The 21594-nt window shown below is 38.5% G+C and overlaps 1 protein-coding gene across 1 annotated transcript in view; it reads right to left on the bottom strand.

The window, feature by feature from the left end:
- Positions 1–19695, bottom strand: part of LOC130073140 (zinc finger protein ZFP2-like) — a 54165-nt gene extending 34470 nt beyond the window's left edge. The window contains exon 1 of the mRNA XM_056238569.1: positions 18879–19695. Within this exon, the coding sequence (XP_056094544.1) occupies positions 18879–19695 (817 nt within the window). The remainder of the gene's footprint in view (positions 1–18878) is intronic.
- Positions 19696–21594: the final 1899 nt, after the last annotated feature.

A 21594-nucleotide genomic window follows, 5' to 3' on the forward strand; every position in this document is an offset into this window, starting at 1 on the left:
TCATCCTAGACTTGCTGTCATAGCAACAGGTGCGCTAGCTTGAACCGCTCGTGAGCAGGCTTATTTCATGTAAACAGGATTAGATCGCGCCTTTATAAGCGGAGGTGAAACGAGAAGTCTTTAACGCAGCGCGATAGTGTAGGCTACTTTTTGAGAGATATAATTTTTCTCATGACTCGTGAGGATGTCATTTACATCAATTATTTTTTGGAAACGCACATTAAATGTTCGACTCGTCGGAGTCGGCCTTTAATAACAGCACAAACTGTGTGCATTGTCCTGATATTATTTGCGAGTGGCTCTTTTCCTTTAAACTATTGGAGATGCGGAGAACTTGATAAGTGCTGTCTGTCGTGTCATTCACAAAGTTTACCCTGGCGCTCAAGCAGTTTTTAGGGTGTTTTTTTGTGGCATTTCCAAGCCAGTTTAGACCCAAGGTTGTAGGCTATAGCAGGTTTTTTTTTTTTTTTTTTTTTTTAGCCAACGCAGGTATTATAATTTTTAATGAAGATCATGCAATCATGAACATGCCGATTAGACACAGATATGTCCCTCAGGCTTCACTAATGTGATTGGTCAATAGACTGCACACATGTTCCCATCAAGGCCTCTATGAAGGGGATTTTGTGAACAGAAAGGGGGATCACAATGTAAATGTGCAGCCAAGTTACTATTACAATTCTTAATATTCCAGATAAGTAATATTATATCAAATTTAAAAAAAGGCAGTTGACAGACTAAATTCTCTAGATGGTGTGTGACTGTTCCATATCACAAATATGGAAGCACAGAGATTCACATTTATCCACATTACTTGAACATGGTAAGGAAAAGTATAAATATCAAGCTCACTGTATTACATACAAAGTTACAATGCAGCTCTAGCCAAGAGATGGTCACACAATGAAATGAACTTTGGCCAACTAAAGGGAAGATTTCAGTGTCTGAAAAGCCTGAGGGTTGCACTTGACAGGGCCTGTGACATTACATGTGCCATATTACACAACATTTCCACCATCAGCAAAAATATAAAACATTTCATTAAATGTTTAATAAAAGACAAGACAAATATGCTTAGTTCTTTGATTTTTTATTTAAATTGTTCTTTGTAAAGAAAAGCCAGTGATCAAGTCATATTTTGCCTGCAATAAGAGATACTATGCAAGGTCAGCAAAAGTACTGTGTGTGAAATAATATATTAGCACTTACTCTGAAGTTCCTTTGAAGTAACTCTATCTCTAACTCTATAGTGCCAGTTTTTTTTTTTCTTTAAGTTGTCCCCCCCAAAATACTCTATTTTCTAGGGGCAGGGGGGCTTGGGTTAAACCTGTCAACACAAGCATTATGCAACAAAAAATAAAAGGAAAAGTATACACTGCCCACCTCTGTATAACTGCTTTGTGCAGACTCTTCTGTAGGCCTTTCTGTAGATGTGGACTCCTGCAACACATGTTGCATTCAGAAATAATAGGTACTCAATTGTAAATTAAGTAAAGTTATTTAAAGATACTTTCTCCAAAAGACAGTCATCTGAGAGAGTTTCTTCACTGTCCTGTGCATTGGTGGGGAAATGGGCATTACAAAGTGTTGTACTTTCTTCCCTTTTGATGTAAAGTTTGGAAAAGTCCACTTACTGCACATGCTTCAGCCACTTGGAACAGATAAATGTGTTGGTATTTAAAACTGCACAAAAGAGGAAAACACAATTTCATTACAATGAAGTACACTGGGGGAAATGTGATCAATAACTCATGGCAACATTTTTTTTTTTTTATTAACTAGGCTACATGTAGTTTCACACATGCACACTTTCACAAGTAAGCAATTCATCACTAGGCCTACTCAAGGTTTAACAGTTGATATGACTGGACCAGCCATTGGGATTATAGGCCTATAGTGCAGCAAAAAATATTTTACAGTGTAAGATCATTTAAAGTTCATTTACCAGTAATGAAGGAGTTGCTGCTACTGGTCCCTGCTGTGTGTCTGAGGAAGAGCTGAACCCAGGACGGGTCGGTTCACATTCAACCCAAGGGCCAGCTCTTCTGCCGGGGTATAATGTGGGGGTGCAGGACCACCACCTGTTTGTTTTTCTTTTCTTTTTTTTCTCAGCCTTTTTCTTGGTTGCTTTTATAAACAAGCAAACATTTATTAACAGTGCCTTTTTAAAAGAGACTATAGTAGCCTATAGTACAAATTACCATTATGTAGAATATTCTAGTACTTCACTTTTACTTGTTCCCATGTTCTAGTAGTGGGTGGTGACTCTAACATTACAATGAACAAAGTTATTAATTATTTAGAAATTATTAAAATAAAAAATATATATACTGTAATAAGTGATAAAAACATCTAAACTACAAACTCACTACAAACTTAATTGGCTACTTTTTGCCAGCCCTCTCTCCTGGCTTTGCACATTTTAGGTGAAAACTTGTAATTAAGTTTTCAAATTCAGCATAACCTTCTAGCAATAGCTCTTGCTCTGCTGCAGAGTAAAACTGAGCGCGCTCTTTGGCCACGGTGAGCAGCCAATAGCAGCGTTGCTGATCAATGTTTCTACTATCGATACATATCCCCTTTTAAACCAGCGCATGAACGCGCAATTATCTCAGATAACTCAATCCAGCGATACTAATCATAAACAACAGGTGTGTTCGAAGAACCCAATTAGCCGGATCATGATTAGCACGATGATATCATCTTAGATGTCTCATTCGATCTCGGATGTTTTAAGTGACGTACGAAGAACGAGCCCCTGAACTTTGTGGCTCTTTAGCTACTTGTGTTAATAAATATACTTTTTGCACTTTAAGAGCGTTCCGGTGTTTTTGAAGCCTTGGGGGTGAGAGCTGGGACTCTTGTTGATCAGATCCCTGTTAATTGTTACGGCTAGTTTTGTTTTCTTTGAGTAGAAACAAAATTTAATTCGTAACACAATTCATTAAACTGGTTTATTGGCAAAATAGGTATGTGTGCATTAAAATATAAATACAACATTAAAAATTCAACCATTGATGGTTTTGTAACGATGAACAGCGAAGCGAGTACAAGGTATAGAATTACAGCTAACAGTTCACCGGAAATGCCCAGCTGGCTAATCGAAAACCAGGAAGTAACAGTGCTTATCGTCAATTGCCAAAGACACTGAACACATTCACTTTTCCTGAGCAATTTCATCTTTTCTCAGTGACACTGGTGGAGGCAGATCAGAATCCATGATGCAGAAGTTCTTTATTGTCAAAGACAATAAAAGTCAAACAATCCAAGACAACAGACGATAGACGTAATCAAAGTCCAGGCAAGGTTTCAAACACAGCGAGGCAGGCAAACAAAACCCAAACGATAGACAAAAAAGGTACGGGTAAATACAATAAACAGGCAAAAAGTAGTGATGGCAATTTCAAAACACTGCTTCATGAAGGTTCGAAACCTTTACGAATCTTTTGTTACGAATCAATGGTTCAGAGCGTTTATCAAACTGGCATTCAGTAAACGAGGCTTCATTGAATATGAGTTATAGGCTATATATATATATATATATATGGAAATGTTTGTATATATATATATATATATATATATATACAATATATTTTGTTCATTTTTCACATTGTGCAGAGTGATTTCAATGCAAAAAAGTCTTCAATATTTAATGCATCAAGTCTAAACTGATAAAACAAGTTGTTTGAAATATGGATTATTATTTAATAGACTATTATTGCTACTGTTACACAGATGCCTCATATGCATAATTAATGAAAATAATTAAACTCCAAAAAGAAACAAAACACATCCCTTCACAAATTGTTTTATGGCAACACTAGTTTTAAGCATTAAGAGTTCCTTTCACTGGAACTAAAGGGATAAGCCCAAGATTTTGTGGAATCTGAATTTCAAATTATTTACTTGAAAGTGTTTTATTTGTAAGTGATGGATCTAAACATGAACTTTGCTCATTAAACAACTTCGGGCAATACTTTTTCTTATGTCGCTGTAGATTAGACAATAGGCTGAAACTCTTCCCACATGTAGAGCACTGGTGCGGTTTCTCTCCAGTATGAACTCTCTCATGAGCTGTCAGGTGTCCTGACTGAGAGAAACTCTTTCCACAGTGTAAACACTTGACCACGTAATCATTCGGTCGATTGCGGCGCGCACCGATAATAAAAAATGACTGTACACGGCAGACTGTAGACGGAAGTCTTCTAATTCCCAGCGAAATAACAATATATAACCGGTCTTTAAGAACGTCTTGATCGACTGGGATACCACCACTCTCCTTGCCTCCCTCTCCGTCTTTTCCTGGCATTTCTGGTTCCCTGATTTGTTTTCTTTTCCCCGACATTTTTCAGTCAGTCAGTCTCCTGCTCTTCCACCAAGTTCATCGTTAACTTCAGGCTGCCGCCTCAACTCTGACTGTTCTGTTCACGAGCTGGGGCGGGACTTACAATTTTATTGGGTCCATCTGATGTTTGTCACTGACTCTGACTGAATAATTAATAAATACTTTAGGTCGGACTAAACCATTTTTATGGAGGTAAGAGAAGCAGATATTTGGAAAAATATTTACCCAAATTGCACGTTTTTGTGGTTTTCATTTAAATCTCAGGCATACAACTAATATAAATATTAGAATTATTCATACTACAGGGGCCTAAATAGGCCTAGTATAACTGCTGGATTTTGTGGGGCCCCCTGGGCAGCGGGGGCCCCTATAATTGTCACCACCTTTCACCCCACTAGCGACGGCCCTGGGCTCACTATTGGCCGACGCTGGTCATGTGCGTGATGCGTGTGACGTACAACAACAGAAGCTTACGCTATTACACTAGTGAACTGATTCGAGGCCCACAGAGAAGGAAATGAATAGTTGAAATAAAGTTGTTATTTTTGTTTTGTTTTTGCGCACAAAAAGTATTCTCGTCGCTTGATAAACTTAAGATTGAGCCACTGTAGTCACTCAAAAATATCTTAATTCGTGTTCCGAAGATGAGCGAAGGTCTTACGGGGAACAACATAAGGGTAAATAATTACTGACAGAATTTTCATTTTTGGGTGAACTAACCCGTTAAGCTCACGATTAGGCAATATACACAACAAGCTTACAATAGGTTTTCTTTTAGATGAAAACATTAAACAATTTGTACACAAAAAAATATAAAGAACAAAAGCATTTAAGTTCAAGCAGCGCGAACGTAAAAAGTGCTAATAAAGCAGACCGAGCCAATTGACCCTTCGCTAAGCCACGCCCGAAAACCGCCACTGGCCAATCGTGGCTTAGCAACCGTAACTAGGCGCGGGAGGTCTGTCAAGCTTTCGAGCGAGGGAAACATGCCGACGCGTTGTGCGTATGGATTGTGCAAATCTGATACCCGGTATTCTAAAAGTTTGAACGGTGGGGTGGCATTTTTTCTCTTCCCGAAACCTAAAAGCCAAAGGGGAGAAATCCCGGGCGTGGATCAGGCAGTGTGGGAGACCCATTCACAACTAAATGTCGACAGGATTAACAAAAAAAAAAACGCCTATAGTTGGAAATAATGGCGGTTCTTTGTTCATAATGCATATTTGAACGTAAAATAAGACGATTAAAGGCAAGACAGAGGCTCACTGACATACTTTAAAATATATTTCAGCATTTTGTTACTCGACGGCCTACTAAAGTTACCCCTGTAACTTTACCCCAATCCGACCGCGGCTCTCCCGGTGTTAGATTGATGGATAAACTGTTTGATTTGTAATTATTAGATTATTTTCACATTTCACTTACTCTGCTGTGCATGAACATAGCTGTTCAATTTGTGTGTTTCCCATGTGAATGGTCTGCTAAGGAGGCGGCTGCTGCTTGCGCTGGGACCTAACGGTATAGGCTTTAGCTTCAATTTTGATGAATTTATTCTCTAATCGGTTGCATATTATGTCGTGGATATATCCCTCGAATACATACTGCAGTCCCTTTTGTCTTGATCTCTCAGATATTTCACCTGTTCGCCAAAAATGACTAAATATCTCCTTGGGAATGTCTGACACCGGTGCATTCACACTGTAATAGACGTGGCAGCCGAGAAAGCTTGACAGGCGTAGCAACAGTAACTAAGGAGGGCGGGGCTTAGCGAAGGGTCAATTATCGTACAGAACGTACATATACACTTGAGTCAGTCAGCTTATGGTTATCGTGTTTCTATTGTTTCATGTTGAGAAAAACAATAATATCCACATGCTCGAGTGAGAAAACGCGCTGCCGCTGACTGACGTTTCAGAGACCGATAATGGTGTGCTAAGTGAAGTTACTAACAGCACTTTGCTTTTTCTGTTCTAAAACCAGTCTCCCTCAATGAAACTTAAAGGAAGCACGTGTCTCCAAATCATTTTGCTATCAGACAAGTTATCATCTCGATCCCACGGGGTAAAACTGCTTGCCTGCAGTTGTGAATGCAGTGATGGACAGCTGTCTTTCCTCATCCAACTGGTGTTTGGTTTTGTGATTTCTCATTGTGGTGATAAATAATATTATAACTCCGATTTATAAATTAATTTGATCAAAAGTAATTCCATTTTGTAAGATCATTTAATTCAAGCATTTTCATCGAAGTAATTACAGATCGATAATTTGAGTATTCGTGCACACCCCTATGAGGAACATTAAGATGAAAACTGACATATAACCATATCTTTTTTTTTAAACGAACTAGTTAAGCTATATATATATATATTTTTTTTTTTAAATGCTCCTCTTTTATTCTATGTAAATATTTTAGACTTGATGGAAGTGAATGAAGACAAACCCCATCTGTGTCAAAAACCTCATTTTCACAGATGGAGAAGAAATCACACACAGGCAAACCCAAAACACTGAACTTAAAGGATCTTTCACCCAGGAATTTAAGGAAGAACCCTGCAGAATAAAAGATGAAGATACAGAGGAACAAATAGGTTGGTGTTTTCCTTCATTCTCTTTAATGACTGATGAGGAACATTAAGATGAAAACTGACATATAACAATAATATCTAAAACCAGATACTAGTAGACTAAGTTGTAAACTGGATTTGTGGTAAATTAAGAATTAATTTTTTTGTTTCTCATTTGTCCTTTTTTAATTGAATGTAATATATTGATTTTAGACCCAATGGAAGTGAATGAAGAGAAACCTCATCATTTCACAAATGAAGATGGAAATGCAGTCGTTTCAAAGACTGAAGAGAATTTCACACAGAAACAAGCTGGAAAATCTGGAGTCAAAGGATCTTTCACCTGCTCTGAGTGTGGAAAGAGTTTCATATATAAATCAGACTTTAGCGGACACATGAGAATTCACACTGGAGAAAAGCCGTTCACATGCACTCAGTGTGGAAAGAGTTACAGACATAAAGGACACCTAAATGATCACATGAAAATTCACACTGGAGAAAAACCATTCACATGCTTTCAGTGTGGAAAGAGTTTCATATCCAAAAGAAATCTCAACTTTCATCTGCGCTCTCACTCTGGATTGAAATCATTCAGCTGTGAACAGTGTGATAAAACATATGTTTTGGCATCAGGCTTAAGAGCACACCTTATAATTCACACTGGTTTAAAGCCTCACTTTTGTTCTTTTTGTGGAAAGAGTTTTTCATTTAAGCAGTATTTAAAAGTGCATGAACGCATTCACACTGGAGTGAGACCATGGGCCCTATCTTGCACTCGGCGCAAATGACTTTGTACACTGACGCATGTATCATTCCTATTTTGCACCCGCGCAAAGCGGGCTTTTCCCTCCACAGACGCACGTCGGTTAACTAAGAAATACACTTGCGCTCCCCGGGGCGGTTCAGCGCAAAGAGGAGGCGTGTTCCGGCGCAAACTTTCCCTCATGCTATTTTGCTGTTCTATAAAACAATTGCGCCACTGACCAGAAAAAAACTAGTCTAAAGTCAGTGGCGCGTTGCGCGTTGTTCATTATGCTATTTTAAGGGCGCATGCTTGGCCATAATCAATGTAGCGTGTGCACAACGCGCATACACTTTGATTCTCTCATCTAAGCAGCAGTTTTCATTTTTGCAAATCATACATTATTACGATAGATAGATAGATAGATAGATAGATAGATAGATAGATAGATAGATAGATAGATAGATAGATAGATAGATAGATAGATAGATAGATAGATAGATAGATAGATAGATAGATAGATAGATAGATAGATAGACAATTTATTATAAAAGCATGTAGCTTACACATTTACCCAAATTATCATACGCCTGTTTAACAGAAGTTAATTTGCGTGGGTTTCTCAAACTTTCTCCATCCCCAATGTCACTTCTCTGTGTTTTACGGCCCTGACGAGAACGTCGGTCTCCTCGGCTGTGAACCGCTCCTGGCGGCAAATCCGCCGTTATAATAGGAATCGGCTTTAGAACAAGCGCGCCTGCTCTTAAAGGGAATGTGAGATGACGCTCTGATTGGTTTATTTCACGTTACGCCCAAACCACACCTATGAATAATGAAGCTACTTCATACCAACCCCTTTTAGATTTGCGCCAGGCGCAAGAGGCATTTATCCCGCCGGGAAAATAGCAACAGCGCCGGGATCCGCCCACAAAGTTACTTGCGCTTTACGCTTTGACACTTGCGTTTCAGATCGTTAAAATAGGGCCCCATATGTGTGTGTTGACTGTGGGAAGAGCTTTATTACATCCAGTACCTTACATAATCACCAGAGAATTCACACTGGAGAGAAACCGTACAAGTGCTCACACTGTGGAAAGAGTTTCCGCTTACCAGCTCTTCAACGGAACCATACAAAAAAACATTGTCCGAAGGTGTCTAAAAGTCCATGTTCAGATCCATCACTGACAAATAATACACTTACAAGTAAATAATTTGCCATTCAGATTAATCAAAAGCTGGAAAATGTGATAACATTTTGATTGTTTGACAAGGGGAACCTTTGGGGACGGTCAAAATAATATTTTGGAAAACTAGTGTGTTGCCATAAAAACATTTAGGAAGGGATGTGTTTTGTGGAGTTAAATTATTTTCATTAATTGTGCATATGAGGCATTTGTGTAAAAGTGGAAACAGTAGTCTATTTCAAACAACTTGTTTTTAGTTTTTTTTACATTAATTCAAGGGGTGTATTGTTGTTCTGCATTGCTTAAGTATTAACAACTTATTATTTTGAATAAAACGGCACCAGATGTTTTTATATAGTTAAGAGAGGCGATTTCTCATAATTTGTCAAATATAGGAGATATTCTGATGAAAATGTTGCCAAATTCCTTTCATCACATGTTGCCACAAGAATACATTCATATGCAAATTAGATGCACTGTATAGCACAGGACTACCCATTTATGGCAATTTTACATACACGTATTACTACATAAAGTAAAATAGTGTATCAAATTATATCTTTCATAACATTGTTGAGAATCAGTGGCATAGTGGATGGGCACGCACTGTCAGTGTCTGTGCCACGTCGATAAACAATGATATCGTATATTGAAGATTTCCAGGGATATCGTCAAAAGCATCAGTTATCGGCCTTATCAAGAGGATTTGGCATTTCCAATTAATGTATTAAATTATTATTAAAACTACTAATACTTTTATCATTAAAATAATATTACAATTCATTTGCACCACAATAATTTTACATCACCGTGCATTTGCAGCACATCACCCCGTAACCGACACGCTGCAAGAAAAATAAAAGATTGGTTACATTAGCTTACTCCTCATTTAAAAAAAAAACTTGTTTAACATTAAATACTTCTCTTCTAATTTTTTCACTACTTATGAGACTTCTTCACCGTCATAACTCTAGAGCAAAGTTTGCACATTGCTTGTGTGATATCCACTGACTCGCCTTCGTGGTTTAAAATGGAAATACACTATATTGCCAAAAGTATTGGGACACCCCTCTAATCATTGAATTCAGGTGTTCCAATCACTTCCATGGCCACAGTTGTATAAAATCAAGCACCTAGGCATGCAGACTGCTTCTACAAACATTCGGGAAAGAATGGGTCACTCTCAGGAGCTCAGTGAATTCAAGCGTGGTACCGTGATAGGTTGCCACCTGTGCAATAAGTCCATTCGTGCAGACTGATCTCATGAAATGGCATATGTATGACACGCCAATTCGTATTTCCATTTTTGGCGTGCCATCAACACGCATAATCGCTTTTCAGCATGTTTATCATCGCCGTTGACTTGTTACATTACTGTATATATAAATATATGACCTACCCCAACCCCGTCCCTAAACCTACCCGTCACTGGGGTTAATACCATTTATGAGTCTTCCCCTACCATCCTAGGAAAAAAAATATTGCTCCACAGATGTAAATATACACTTTGCTTCATTTCGCTCGGACATTCAACGGCGTAGACACACACGCGGAATCACACGGACATTTAACGGCGTAGACATACACGCAAAAGATGACGGTTCGTTTCGGCGTGGACATACACGCGGATAGCTCAAAATGCGTATAGATAACACGCCACTTGACTTGAAAGTGGCGTGTATGTTTACACAAAGTCATGATGTCATGTTGATTCGTGAAATTTCCTCACTACTAATATTCCACGGTCAACTGTTAGTGGTTTTATAACCAAGTGTAAGCAATTGGGAACAACAGACACTTAGCCACAAAGTGGTAGGCCACGTAAAATCACAGAGCGGGGTCAGTGGGAGCGCAGATATCACCAACTTTCTGCAGTCAGTAGCTACAGACCTCCAAACTTCACGTGGCCTTCAGATTAGCTCAATAACAGTGTGTAGAGATTCATGGAATGGGTTTCCATGGCCGAGCAGCTGCATCCAAGCCTTACATCACCAAGATCAATGCAAAGCGTCGGATGCAGTGGTGTAAAACACGCCGCCACTGGACTCTGGAGCAGTGGAGACGTGTTCTCTGGAGTGACGAATCACGCTTCTCTGTCTGGCAATCCGATGGACGAGTCTGGGTATGGCGGTTGCCAGGAGAACGGTATGACTGCATTGTGCCAAGTGTAAAGTTTGGTGGAGGGGGGATTATGGTGTGGGGTTGTTTTTCAGGGGTTGTTGGGCTTATCCCTTTAGTTCCAGTGAAAGGAACTCTTAATGCTTCAGCATACCAAGACATTTTGGACAATTTTATGCTCCCAACTTTGTGGGTACAGTTTGGGGATGTTCCTGTTCTAACATGACTGCGCACCAGTGCACAAAGCAAGGTCCATGATGAGCGAGTTTGGTGTTGAGGAACTTGACTGGCCTCGAGTGCAGGGGTCTCATTTATAAAACTGGGCGTTGGATCCTTAAGTGTACGTGCGCCTGAATGCCAAAAATGGCGTATGCCAAAAAATATTCAGACGTATAAAACCATTCAGACTTATAAAACCATTATGCCAGAACCTGTGCAAAATTCCCTTTATAAATCCCAGTCTGCGGAAGATTGTGCGCACATCCGTCTCCACCCCGAATAACCATACATGTATATGGAGCTTACAACGCCTATGTTTTACTATGCATGAACGGTATGTTTACCATGTTTAACGGTACAAGACATTAGTAAAATATGAGATACGGACGTGCAGTCACATTAAATTGCTAAAAAATAATTTAGTAGCCTATCCTTGTCTTGTTTTTGAATAAATAAATAAAATAGTTTAAAATACATTTCAGAGAAAGTTTTTCTCAATCTTTTCCACTGGACCAATAGTGTTTTTAAGTGATTTATATTTTTAATGGTAAAAGATAGGCCTTATTGTGCATAATTTGCGTGGAAATATTTTCTCAGACAATCTGCTATTATCATGGTAAGCAACCCTCGCTGTAGTTAAACATTAAAACACAGCATGCCACAGGAAAAGTGTTCAAAAGCTTTGCATGCACAACAAATATTTCTATTTATTAGAATATTAAAATGTTGTAACGTCTAAGCAGTGATTTCATGTAATATAAGTGCTTAACTCCATTAATGAGAATGGCATATTTAATCTAAATGTGTACATCAGATGTAAAACTTAGTTTAAATCATTATTATATTTATTTAAACTGTTTTTGTGAACATGCACAGTATTTATGATTAGGACTCATAATGAAGATTTACGTTTTTTCTTTATCTGCTAAATTTAGCTTCCCTAAACGGCCCAACGCGAGAACATTTAAGAAGGGTTTTCTTCAAGTGATAGGTTAGAGTGAAATTAAATTTGTATTACACTCACCTAAAGGATTATTAGGAACACCATACTAATACTGTGTTTGACCCCCTTTCGCCTTCAGAACTGCCTTAATTCTACGTGGCATTGATTCAACAAGGTGCTGAAAGCATTCTTTAGAAATGTTGGCCCATATTGATAGGATAGCATCTTGCAGTTGATGGAGATTTGTGGGATGCACATCCAGGGCACGAAGCTCCCGTTCCACCACATCCCAAAGATGCTCTATTGGGTTGAGATCTGGTGACTGTGGGGGCCATTTTAGTACAGTGAACTCATTGTCATGTTCAAGAAACCAATTTGAAATGATTCAAGCTTTGTGACATGGTGCATTATCCTGCTGCAAGTAGCCATCAGAGGGATGGACATGGTCAGAAACAATGCTCAGGTAGGCCGTGGCATTTAAACGATGCCCAATTGACACTAAGGGGCCTAAAGTGTGCCAAAACATCCCCCACACCATTACACCACCACCGCCAGCCTGCACAGTGGTAACAAGGCATGATGGATCCATGTTCTCATTCTGTTTTACGCCAAATTCTGACTCTACCATCTGAATGTCTCAACAGAAATCGAGACTCATCAGACCAGGCAACATTTTTCCAGTCTTCAACTGTCCAATTTTGGTGAGCTCTTGCAAATTGTAGCCTCTTTTTCCTATTTGTAGTGGAGATGAGTGGTACCCGGTGGGGTCTTCTGCTGTTGTAGCCCATCCGCCTCAAGGTTGTGCGTGTTGTGGCTTCACAAATGCTTTGCTGCATACCTCGGTTGTAACGAGTGGTTATTTCAGTCAAAGTTGCTCTTCTATCAGCTTGAATCAGTCGGCCCATTCTCCTCTGACCTCTAGCATCAACAAGGCATTTTCGCCCACAGGACTGCCGCATACTGGATGTTTTTCCCTTTTTTACACCATTCTTTGTAAACCCTAGAAATGGTTGTGCGTGAAAATCCCAGTAACTGAGCAGATTGTGAAATACTCAGACCGGCCCGTCTGGCACCAACAACCATGCCACGCTCAAAATTGCTTAAATCACCTTTCTTTCCCATTCTGACATTCAGTTTGGAGTTCAGGAGATTGTCTTGACCAGGACAACACCCCTAAATGCACTGAAACAACTGCCATGTGATTGGTTGATTAGATAATTGCATTAATGAGAAATTGAACAGGTGTTCCTAATAATCCTTTAGGTGAGTGTATATTGCTAATGTAATTTTTTTTAAGCGTCTAAAAGTGACTAAAATGCAATTTAGAATAGTATATCTATCTACCCCCCTAGTATCTATTTAGTTTTCACACTTTCGTCTTCATAGTACTTACTACACCTTGACAAAATTTTTAAACCTAGTGTTTTATAATCATTAATATTTTTTAAAAAGTGAAACCTGAACAAATATAAGGCTACAGGAAATGGCTAATATGAGCCAACAAATGCTCCTCTGCCGCCATCTACTTGCTATAATGACAATAAATGTCTTTATTTTTAAATTAAAGTGTTTTCTGTCTAATGTTGGATTTCCTGCATCTAAACGTTCAGTTTTACAAATGGAGAGAATCTCAGGATGAACAAATACTGTTTTTGGTCACCACATTAAAAACAACATTCGAAGTGCCAAATGTGGTGTGTGTGTGTGTTGTGTGTGTCCAATTACAGACACTGTGTTTCTTATTCCAACGTTCCCATTAGCTTCAAGTGTTTATTGCAATTTGTTACGTGGAAGTGTATTTGCCTTGTGTTGTTGGGGAAACAGTGTATTGGTCTAGTTTTCCTTGGTGTGCTTTCTCTCTCTCACTGTAATGACTCACAGGTGGAGCTGCTAACGAGTGACCTGATTGGTGACGCTGTATTTAAGGGGGCTTTCACACTGGCAGTTTAGTTCGGAACTGGGCACGGTTCGCATGAAAAATCGCTAATGTGAACGCTGTCATGGGACCCGGGTGCGCACTGGGGTACCGAACCCGAGACTACCTGGAAGAGGTGGTCTGAGTTCGGTTGCTCCCGAGCCGTGCCGCGGTTCGCGTGAATGTGAAAGCAACACGGACTCGGGTGCGCACTTGTTCAGGAAGTAAAGTAACCTGCGCATGCGTTTTTAGCTTATTGCGATGTATTTATTTAAATAAAACGCTTGTAAGGGATGATAGTGTTTATTTACCTTGGATACGAGCGAGAGTGAGCCTGCGTGCAGTGTATTCGTGCATTGCGCGTGGAATCAGGGCAACAAAGTTGGAAATCCACTGTCTCCTAAAAAGAGTCCGTTTGCAAGCAGCCGAAGTCCACCTTATGTGACACACGCACAGTAAACCTGTAGTGTTCACTCAACTGCGCATAATAGCAGCGAATTAATAATAAAAAAATATATATTGACCCACGTTCTGTTTTCTATCATGCGCCGTGCACGTTTGCGATGACGTCATATGCACGCAAACGCACCAGGGTTCGATAGAATCAAGTTGAGTGTGAAACCAGACCAACGCTGCGGGGGGCGCCGGGGACAAACGCGCTCGGGCTCGGACCGCAGCAAACGAGCCCAGTGTAAAAGCCCCCTAAGTCTCCTGAATCATGGATCTACAGCTCCCCGCTCTCATGGCTTCCTTGATGAAGACATGAATTAGTTAGCTTTGTTTTGTTATTTGTTTTGGCTTTTCCCCCTCCTGGGGCTCGTTCTTCGTACGTCGCTAACTCAGTTAGCTGGATTTGGTTGTTGGCGATTTGGCATGATCTTGGATCGTTTGGTTCTTCGAAGCTCATCCTAGACTTGCTGTCATAGCAACAGGTGCGCTAGCTTGAACCGCTCGTGAGCAGGCTTATTTCATGTAAACAGGATTAGATCGCGCCTTTATAAGCGGAGGTGAAACGAGAAGTCTTTAACGCAGCGCGATAGTGTAGGCTACTTTTTGAGAGATATAATTTTTCTCATGACTCGTGAGGATGTCATTTACATCAATTATTTTTTGGAAACGCACATTAAATGTTCGACTCGTCGGAGTCGGCCTTTAATAACAGCACAAACTGTGTGCATTGTCCTGATATTATTTGCGAGTGGCTCTTTTCCTTTAAACTATTGGAGATGCGGAGAACTTGATAAGTGCTGTCTGTCGTGTCATTCACAAAGTTTACCCTGGCGCTCAAGCAGTTTTTAGGGTGTTTTTTTGTGGCATTTCCAAGCCAGTTTAGACCCAAGGTTGTAGGCTATAGCAGGTTTTTTTTTTTTTTTTTTTTTTTAGCCAACGCAGGTATTATAATTTTTAATGAAGATCATGCAATCATGAACATGCCGATTAGACACAGATATGTCCCTCAGGCTTCACTAATGTGATTGGTCAATAGACTGCACACATGTTCCCATCAAGGCCTCTATGAAGGGGATTTTGTGAACAGAAAGGGGGATCACAATGTAAATGTGCAGCCAAGTTACTATTACAATTCTTAATATTCCAGATAAGTAATATTATATCAAATTTAAAAAAAGGCAGTTGACAGACTAAATTCTCTAGATGGTGTGTGACTGTTCCATATCACAAATATGGAAGCACAGAGATTCACATTTATCCACATTACTTGAACATGGTAAGGAAAAGTATAAATATCAAGCTCACTGTATTACATACAAAGTTACAATGCAGCTCTAGCCAAGAGATGGTCACACAATGAAATGAACTTTGGCCAACTAAAGGGAAGATTTCAGTGTCTGAAAAGCCTGAGGGTTGCACTTGACAGGGCCTGTGACATTACATGTGCCATATTACACAACATTTCCACCATCAGCAAAAATATAAAACATTTCATTAAATGTTTAATAAAAGACAAGACAAATATGCTTAGTTCTTTGATTTTTTATTTAAATTGTTCTTTGTAAAGAAAAGCCAGTGATCAAGTCATATTTTGCCTGCAATAAGAGATACTATGCAAGGTCAGCAAAAGTACTGTGTGTGAAATAATATATTAGCACTTACTCTGAAGTTCCTTTGAAGTAACTCTATCTCTAACTCTATAGTGCCAGTTTTTTTTTTTCTTTAAGTTGTCCCCCCCAAAATACTCTATTTTCTAGGGGCAGGGGGGCTTGGGTTAAACCTGTCAACACAAGCATTATGCAACAAAAAATAAAAGGAAAAGTATACACTGCCCACCTCTGTATAACTGCTTTGTGCAGACTCTTCTGTAGGCCTTTCTGTAGATGTGGACTCCTGCAACACATGTTGCATTCAGAAATAATAGGTACTCAATTGTAAATTAAGTAAAGTTATTTAAAGATACTTTCTCCAAAAGACAGTCATCTGAGAGAGTTTCTTCACTGTCCTGTGCATTGGTGGGGAAATGGGCATTACAAAGTGTTGTACTTTCTTCCCTTTTGATGTAAAGTTTGGAAAAGTCCACTTACTGCACATGCTTCAGCCACTTGGAACAGATAAATGTGTTGGTATTTAAAACTGCACAAAAGAGGAAAACACAATTTCATTACAATGAAGTACACTGGGGGAAATGTGATCAATAACTCATGGCAACATTTTTTTTTTTTTATTAACTAGGCTACATGTAGTTTCACACATGCACACTTTCACAAGTAAGCAATTCATCACTAGGCCTACTCAAGGTTTAACAGTTGATATGACTGGACCAGCCATTGGGATTATAGGCCTATAGTGCAGCAAAAAATATTTTACAGTGTAAGATCATTTAAAGTTCATTTACCAGTAATGAAGGAGTTGCTGCTACTGGTCCCTGCTGTGTGTCTGAGGAAGAGCTGAACCCAGGACGGGTCGGTTCACATTCAACCCAAGGGCCAGCTCTTCTGCCGGGGTATAATGTGGGGGTGCAGGACCACCACCTGTTTGTTTTTCTTTTCTTTTTTTTCTCAGCCTTTTTCTTGGTTGCTTTTATAAACAAGCAAACATTTATTAACAGTGCCTTTTTAAAAGAGACTATAGTAGCCTATAGTACAAATTACCATTATGTAGAATATTCTAGTACTTCACTTTTACTTGTTCCCATGTTCTAGTAGTGGGTGGTGACTCTAACATTACAATGAACAAAGTTATTAATTATTTAGAAATTATTAAAATAAAAAATATATATACTGTAATAAGTGATAAAAACATCTAAACTACAAACTCACTACAAACTTAATTGGCTACTTTTTGCCAGCCCTCTCTCCTGGCTTTGCACATTTTAGGTGAAAACTTGTAATTAAGTTTTCAAATTCAGCATAACCTTCTAGCAATAGCTCTTGCTCTGCTGCAGAGTAAAACTGAGCGCGCTCTTTGGCCACGGTGAGCAGCCAATAGCAGCGTTGCTGATCAATGTTTCTACTATCGATACATATCCCCTTTTAAACCAGCGCATGAACGCGCAATTATCTCAGATAACTCAATCCAGCGATACTAATCATAAACAACAGGTGTGTTCGAAGAACCCAATTAGCCGGATCATGATTAGCACGATGATATCATCTTAGATGTCTCATTCGATCTCGGATGTTTTAAGTGACGTACGAAGAACGAGCCCCTGAACTTTGTGGCTCTTTAGCTACTTGTGTTAATAAATATACTTTTTGCACTTTAAGAGCGTTCCGGTGTTTTTGAAGCCTTGGGGGTGAGAGCTGGGACTCTTGTTGATCAGATCCCTGTTAATTGTTACGGCTAGTTTTGTTTTCTTTGAGTAGAAACAAAATTTAATTCGTAACACAATTCATTAAACTGGTTTATTGGCAAAATAGGTATGTGTGCATTAAAATATAAATACAACATTAAAAATTCAACCATTGATGGTTTTGTAACGATGAACAGCGAAGCGAGTACAAGGTATAGAATTACAGCTAACAGTTCACCGGAAATGCCCAGCTGGCTAATCGAAAACCAGGAAGTAACAGTGCTTATCGTCAATTGCCAAAGACACTGAACACATTCACTTTTCCTGAGCAATTTCATCTTTTCTCAGTGACACTGGTGGAGGCAGATCAGAATCCATGATGCAGAAGTTCTTTATTGTCAAAGACAATAAAAGTCAAACAATCCAAGACAACAGACGATAGACGTAATCAAAGTCCAGGCAAGGTTTCAAACACAGCGAGGCAGGCAAACAAAACCCAAACGATAGACAAAAAAGGTACGGGTAAATACAATAAACAGGCAAAAAGTAGTGATGGCAATTTCAAAACACTGCTTCATGAAGGTTCGAAACCTTTACGAATCTTTTGTTACGAATCAATGGTTCAGAGCGTTTATCAAACTGGCATTCAGTAAACGAGGCTTCATTGAATATGAGTTATAGGCTATATATATATATATATATATGGAAATGTTTGTATATATATATATATATATATATATATACAATATATTTTGTTCATTTTTCACATTGTGCAGAGTGATTTCAATGCAAAAAAGTCTTCAATATTTAATGCATCAAGTCTAAACTGATAAAACAAGTTGTTTGAAATATGGATTATTATTTAATAGACTATTATTGCTACTGTTACACAGATGCCTCATATGCATAATTAATGAAAATAATTAAACTCCAAAAAGAAACAAAACACATCCCTTCACAAATTGTTTTATGGCAACACTAGTTTTAAGCATTAAGAGTTCCTTTCACTGGAACTAAAGGGATAAGCCCAAGATTTTGTGGAATCTGAATTTCAAATTATTTACTTGAAAGTGTTTTATTTGTAAGTGATGGATCTAAACATGAACTTTGCTCATTAAACAACTTCGGGCAATACTTTTTCTTATGTCGCTGTAGATTAGACAATAGGCTGAAACTCTTCCCACATGTAGAGCACTGGTGCGGTTTCTCTCCAGTATGAACTCTCTCATGAGCTGTCAGGTGTCCTGACTGAGAGAAACTCTTTCCACAGTGTAAACACTTGTACGGTTTCTCTCCAGTATGAACTCTCTGGTGTGTTTGTAAGGCACTGTATCTAGGGTAGGTCTTTCCACAGTCAGAGCACATATAAGGTCTCACACCAGTATGAATACGCTCATGCACTTTTAAAGTCTGCAGTAGTGAAAAACTCTTTCCACAAAAAGAACAGAAGTGAGGCTTTACACCAGCATGACCTTTAAGGTGTCTTCTTAAGTTTGATTCCACAACAAATGTTTTATCACAGTGATCACAGCTGAATGATCTCACTCCAGAGTGACAGCGTAGATGATCATCGAGAGAGCCTTTGCACCTGAAACTCTTTCCACACTGAGAGCAAGTGAACGGTTTTTCTCCAGTGTGAATTCTCATGTGTGTGTTAAGATTTCCTTTTTGAAAGAATCTCTTTCCACACTCAAAACAGAAGAACATTTTTTCTCCAGTGTGAATCATCATGTGTCTCTTAAGGTCTGATTTATATACGAAACTCTTTCCACACTCAGAGCAGGTGAAAGATCCGTTGACTCCAGATTTTCCAGCTTGTTTCTGTGTGAAACTCTCTTCAGTCTTTATAACGACTGCATTTCCATCTTCATTTGTGAAATGGTGTTTGTCTTCATTCACTTCCATCAGGTCTAAAATCAACATATTCCATTAAATTTAAAAACAAAACAAATGAGAAACAAAGTTCATTCTTAATTCAGCACATATCTAGTTAACTAGTATCTAGTTTTAGATGTTATTTTTATATGTCAGTTTTCATCTTAATGTTCCTCATCAGTCATTAAAGGGAATGAAGGAAAACACCAACCTATTTGTTCCTCTGTATCTTCATCTTTTATTCTGCAGGGTTCTTCCTTAATCTCCATCTTTACAATAGTATGTCCGTAGTTTCTCCTGGAGTAATTCCTCCTGCTTGCTTCTTCTTCTCCTGTGGGAAGATGGGAATATTCCCCAGCATTTAAACTCTCATGAACGGCTGTGGGAGCTTCACTGACTGAAGGAGTGAATTGTGGTCGTTGTTGCTCATTTAGCAGATGATCATCACACTGACAATCACTCGAGATTATTCATGGTTTAAGTGGATTAAGGGTTTATTGCTGTAACCAGACAACCATTATACGTGTGAATGTGTGCAAAATTGTGACAAATTAAAAAAATGTTTGCAAGATATATAAAAAATTTACCTAAAATATAAACATTTCTGTCACTTAAGAGTGTAGCATAATTTACAGCAGCAATTTGTGAAAATGTTGTAAAATAAAACTACCTAGAAAATAGCTAAAATTATTAAATATATTTTGAGACAAAGATCTTCTTAATGATTTTCATTGGGTTTTTTTCCAAGAAGATTAAAGGGATTCTATACTGGTTTTTCATATTAAACTATGTTATTCCCTTAACTAAGACGAGTTGATACATACCTCTCTCGTCTCAGTGCGTACACTACATCGCTGTCTTGCGGCGGAATTTTGTTAGATCTTATCTCAGCCCTGTTCATTCAATACGGGCCAAGAAGAGAAGCGACTAAACACCTCCACGTTTTCCCTATTTAAATACAGTTACTAGAGTAGTGTAACTCGACCTATAGGACGGTGACACAAAATAAAACGTTGCGCTTTTCGACTCGGCGCAGTAATATCATCAATCGTGAAAAGTCCGCTTCTTTTCACGATTGATGATATTCTCGTGAAAAGAGACGAGAGAGGTATGTATCAACTCGTCTTAGTTAACCCTCTGGGGTCCAAGGTGTTTTTGGGGTCCTTGAGATGTTTTGACATACTCTGACATTTGTGCTTTTTTCAGTTGCTTATAAACATATTACTGGCAAAGGTGTAATTACACTCTATTTAGCACACACAGGGCTACCATAATGTGTTATCAACATGTATGTACATTTTTGTATTTTTGAGAGAATATTGTTTATGCGTGGTTATTGAAAAAACTAAAACTTAAAGTTTCTGAAATAAGGCCACAAAACACATACTAAATATGTGTCCACAAGACTTTTGACTAATGGATGTTGTGGCCTAGAGTTTTTTCTTCAAAATGATCTGAAAATCATCCTGAATTATCATTCACATAACACAATAGATTGTTTTAAATTGTGAAAAACATTTTTTTGTTTGCAAAGGCAATATGCGGATGGGCGGATCGGCCCAACCCCCTCATGAATAATTAGGCAGTTCTCACCTGAGCAGACTGCATACTAATGAGCCTTTCATTCAGGGGTGTCACACAAGAAAGAATGCAAGGACAATATATATATAAATAAATAAATATTTATATACACACACACACACACACACACACACATATATATATATATATATGTGTGTGTGTGTGTGTGTGTGTGTGTGTGTGTGTGTGTGTGTGTGTGTGTGTGTGTGTGTGTATATAAATATTTATTTATTTATATATATTGTCCTTGCATTCTTTCTTGTGTGACACCCCTGAATGAAAGGCTCATTAGTATATATATATATATATATATATATATATATATATATATATATATATATATATATATATATATATATATATATA

Source organism: Rhinichthys klamathensis, unplaced genomic scaffold, assembly GCF_029890125.1.
Source record: "Rhinichthys klamathensis goyatoka isolate OS25496 unplaced genomic scaffold, OSU_Roscu_1.1 h1tg000523l_1, whole genome shotgun sequence".
NCBI classification, from domain to species: domain Eukaryota; kingdom Metazoa; phylum Chordata; class Actinopteri; order Cypriniformes; family Leuciscidae; genus Rhinichthys; species Rhinichthys klamathensis.